This window comes from Amaranthus tricolor, chromosome 7 (genome assembly GCF_026212465.1).
Source record: "Amaranthus tricolor cultivar Red isolate AtriRed21 chromosome 7, ASM2621246v1, whole genome shotgun sequence".
Lineage (NCBI taxonomy): Eukaryota > Viridiplantae > Streptophyta > Magnoliopsida > Caryophyllales > Amaranthaceae > Amaranthus > Amaranthus tricolor.
This window is the reverse complement of record NC_080053.1, coordinates 7,304,627-7,308,373: the sequence shown is the minus strand read 5'-3', so window position 1 is coordinate 7,308,373 and position 3,747 is coordinate 7,304,627. Positions and strand designations below refer to the sequence as shown.

Sequence of the window (3,747 nt, the reverse complement as noted above, 5' to 3'; positions counted from 1 at the left end):
GGAGGCATGGATCTCTCCCGTTTAACAGTCACCGAAGCCTCCAAAACTGTCTCCATCGCTGATTCTGTTGGACCTCTTGGGTTTTGATGATGACTACACTTTATATAAACGAATGTATTTTTAGAGATTGTTTGCAGGTCAATATCCGGTCATGATTAAGATCGTTGATAGTACCTATGATTTTGTCTACGAACATATACTTGTCAAAGGAATCCAAAGAAGTTAGAAGAAGTATATCGCTTAGGATGTCAAATGTAGACAGGAGGTCTACTGTTCCCAAGTTTGATAATCTAACACTGCTAGAATTTGGAGACTGTATACTGTTCTAGATTGAAGTTAGAATAACACGTCCGTTGAAATTATGATTGTAATTATATTTTCTGTTTTCAGTTGATGTATTTGCATTAATTAATTATGAAAGTTAATTGGCAAAATATTTTCTAAAAATATTTAACATATGACTTTCTACAATTGTTTTTATAAACTTTTTATTCCGGATATATATTTAGTGAATAACTAAATATATGGAACAACAGCTGATATTTAGGGAGCTTTAGCTATTATTAGAATAACCATCCCTAATATTAGTAAATAGGTAACCATCCCAAATATTAGTAAATAGGTAACCATCCCTAATATTAGTAAATAGGTAACCACCCCTAATGTTAGTAAATAGGCAACCGTCCCTATTATTAGCTGGGTGTAACCGTGTCTAAAATTAGTTTAAGTAACCGTGGTTATTATTTGAAAAGGGAACAGCAACTAATTTTAGTATATGGAAACTGCTGCTATTGTTAGTAAAAGGGAACAGTGGCTGATTTGCCTATTGTTAGTATAAGGGTACAACAGTTATTATTTGATAAACTGTGGACTTGAATTTGTCAAAGTGTATACCTATTTTAAGCTGTTAACCGTAGGATGTCCTTGGATTTTAAGATCCATATTATTCTCCTTATTATTTGGGATAAGGGAATAATGGTTAGTTACCTCCTTTTTCTTAGGGATTTTAATTCTATAAATAGAGATCTTTCGGCTGTTCCTAAATGTATGCGTATGTATGTGCTTTTGATTTCATACGTGATTTTTGGAAATTCAACAAGAAATATTTTGTTCTAAAAATTGCCAATCAACTTATAATATTTTCTTGTGTAACTCATTGATTTTATTTGTAGAGAATTTTATCCTTTTGTAAGGGCTTTTGAGAGAGTAATTGTAACTAGACTTGGGTGAGTCTAAGGGAGAATTAGATAGCTTTTAGTGAAGCTAGAGAAGAGATTAGCTTTTAGTGAAGCTAAGAGAGTTGCTTTTAGTGAAGCAGTTGGAAATAGAAGTTGGCCTAGTTGTGCGCATCGAGTGAAGCAAGGTGTTTAATGTAATAGTAACGAGTTGCCTTAAACATAGTGAAGAGTTTAGAAATCCCATGGGGTCGTGGATTTTCCTTCTATTTAGGCCTAGAAGGTTTCCACGTAAAAATCGTGTTGTCTCTTTCATTATTTTGCTTTAAATTTAAGTTTTATTTCTTTAATTTAATTCCGCAAAATCAGGGCAAAAACGCTTAAGCTTGTAACAACAACAATTCACCCCCCCTCTTGTTGTTGTTCCCATCTCTAACTCAGTCTACAGGTTCCATATAGAAATCTGGTTCATCTAACAGCTTTTTCAAACTTACGGCTTCTGAACACCTTCCATCCTCAACTCTTTCTAGATTGATCTCAAAGGGTCATCATACTGTGGATGTATAATCTCAACCCTTGCTACTTCTGCTCTGCACAATGATTAATCAACGGGTCCTTTCATTATTGATGGAAGAGGAAACTCAACGTCCTCCCCCAAGATGTTCAATGTAACCTTGCCATTGAATACATCAAAAACAGCCCGTGCGGTCTTCAAAAAATCTCTCCCAAGAATGATAGGTATGACATGATCTTCAACAATATCCATAATCACAAAATCACAAGGGACATAGAACATCCCTATTTGAACTGGCAAATCTTCAACAACTCCAATTGGAAACCTTACTAATCTATCGGCTAGCTGCAAAGACATCCTTGTTGGCTTGATCTTTGCATTGATCCTCTTGCATAAAGACAGCGGCATGATACTCACACTAGCCCCCAAATCAGCAAGTGCTTTATTAACCAAGACTTCACCAAATTTGACTGGAATGGTGAAACATCCGGGGTCAGCTTCTTTTTTCGGCACCTTGCATTCTAAGATAGCGTTGCATTCTCCTCTCAGTGTTTCTACGCCTATTTCCAGCAGCTGCCTTTTGTTAGATAATACCTTCTTCAGAAACTTTGCATAAGAAGGCATCTCCTTGATAGCATCTATGAAGGGAATGTTTATTTCAAGCTTACTCAAAACTTCTAAAAAACATCCCATTTTTTTCTTCAAGCTTGTGACGCGCTAATCTTTGTGGGAAAGGAACAGGAGGTACATATACATCAGTGGTGGGCTCCTTTCTCTTCTCTGGGGCAGGTGCTGGTAGTTCCTCCTTTTCCCTTTCATCAGGTGCTTCTTCCTCTATTACCACCTCTTCTTCTTCATTCTCAACAACAACCATGGGTGGAGGATTATAGGCTGTGCCGCTTCTTAGTGTAACTGTATTTACATGCCCGGAGGGGTTTTTCTCGGTGTTGCTTGGCAGTTGTCCACTGGGTATTGAGAGGTATCAGCATTAATCTTGGACTGAGTGATAATGAAGTTCTCCATCATGGACTCCAAATTTGATTTTTGCGGTAAGTTTTGTGGTGGAGGTTTTTGAAACCCTGGGGGTTGTTGGTTATATGTTGGTGGAGGTTGGTGATATGATGGTGGGTTCAATGATGCATTGGGATTTTCATATGAAAAGTTGGGATGATGCCTCCAACCTTCATTATAAGTGTTGGAGTATGGATTGAACGGTGGCTTCCCTTGGTTGTACACTACATTAACTTGTTGGCTTGATGATGATTCTGCTGCTGCACACTCTGATGGGGAATGACCTTGGATTCCACACACTTCACATGTCTTTCGTGTGTTCCCTACACTCAATTGGTCCATCCTCCTTGACAATGCGTGGGCAAAGTTTTGAATAGCAAGTAATGCATCCACTTCATATTTTCCACCTTTCTTGGTATTCCTTTTATCTTTCCAATGGAAGTTCGAGGACATTTTCTCGATTATCTGCTTGGCTACCTTGGAGGTTTTGGCCATCAATGTTCCTCCAGCTGCAGCATCTACTGAAATTCGTATCTCGTCCCTAAGACCATTGTAAAAATTCTTAGTTAAAAGCCAGTCTGGGATTCCATTGTAATGACCTGTTTTAATATAGGGTGTATTGGCAGAAACAATACACTAAATTGGGTCACTAAACTTTCGGAAAAAAAAAATTATAACTTCGAATAAACTAAATCGAAAAGTCATTACATAATAATCCAAGGTGTAAAACACTCCCTTAAATAAAAAATAAAACATCTAAACTTCAACTTAATGTTCTAGGTAACCCTACACTCTCTTAGTCTTATTCCCCAGTCACTCTAAGTGAATTCAATTATCACCTGCAACAACTAAACAGCAAATTACCACTTAGTGGCCAGTAACTAGACTGTCTGTTGGACCTCTTGAGTTTTGATGATGACTACACTTAAGCAAATATGTGTTTAGAGATTGTGTGCAGGTCGATATCCGATTAATTGTGATCGTTGATAGTACCTATGGCTTAGTTCATGGGAATGCACGTGTCAAAAGGATTCAAGGGATGTTAGA

At 37.3% G+C, this 3,747-nt stretch overlaps 1 protein-coding gene across 1 annotated transcript; it reads right to left on the bottom strand.

The window, feature by feature from the left end:
• Positions 1 to 1,776: 1,776 nt before the first annotated feature.
• LOC130818441 (DNA damage-inducible protein 1-like) lies at positions 1,777 to 2,563 on the bottom strand. Its single transcript, XM_057684613.1, has 2 exons — positions 2,404 to 2,563; positions 1,777 to 2,327 (listed from the first exon to the last, which is right to left on the bottom strand). The coding sequence occupies exons 1-2, from the start codon at positions 2,561 to 2,563 to the stop codon at positions 1,777 to 1,779; spliced, it is 711 nt and encodes a 236-aa protein (XP_057540596.1).
• Between the last annotated feature and the right edge of the window lie 1,184 nt (positions 2,564 to 3,747).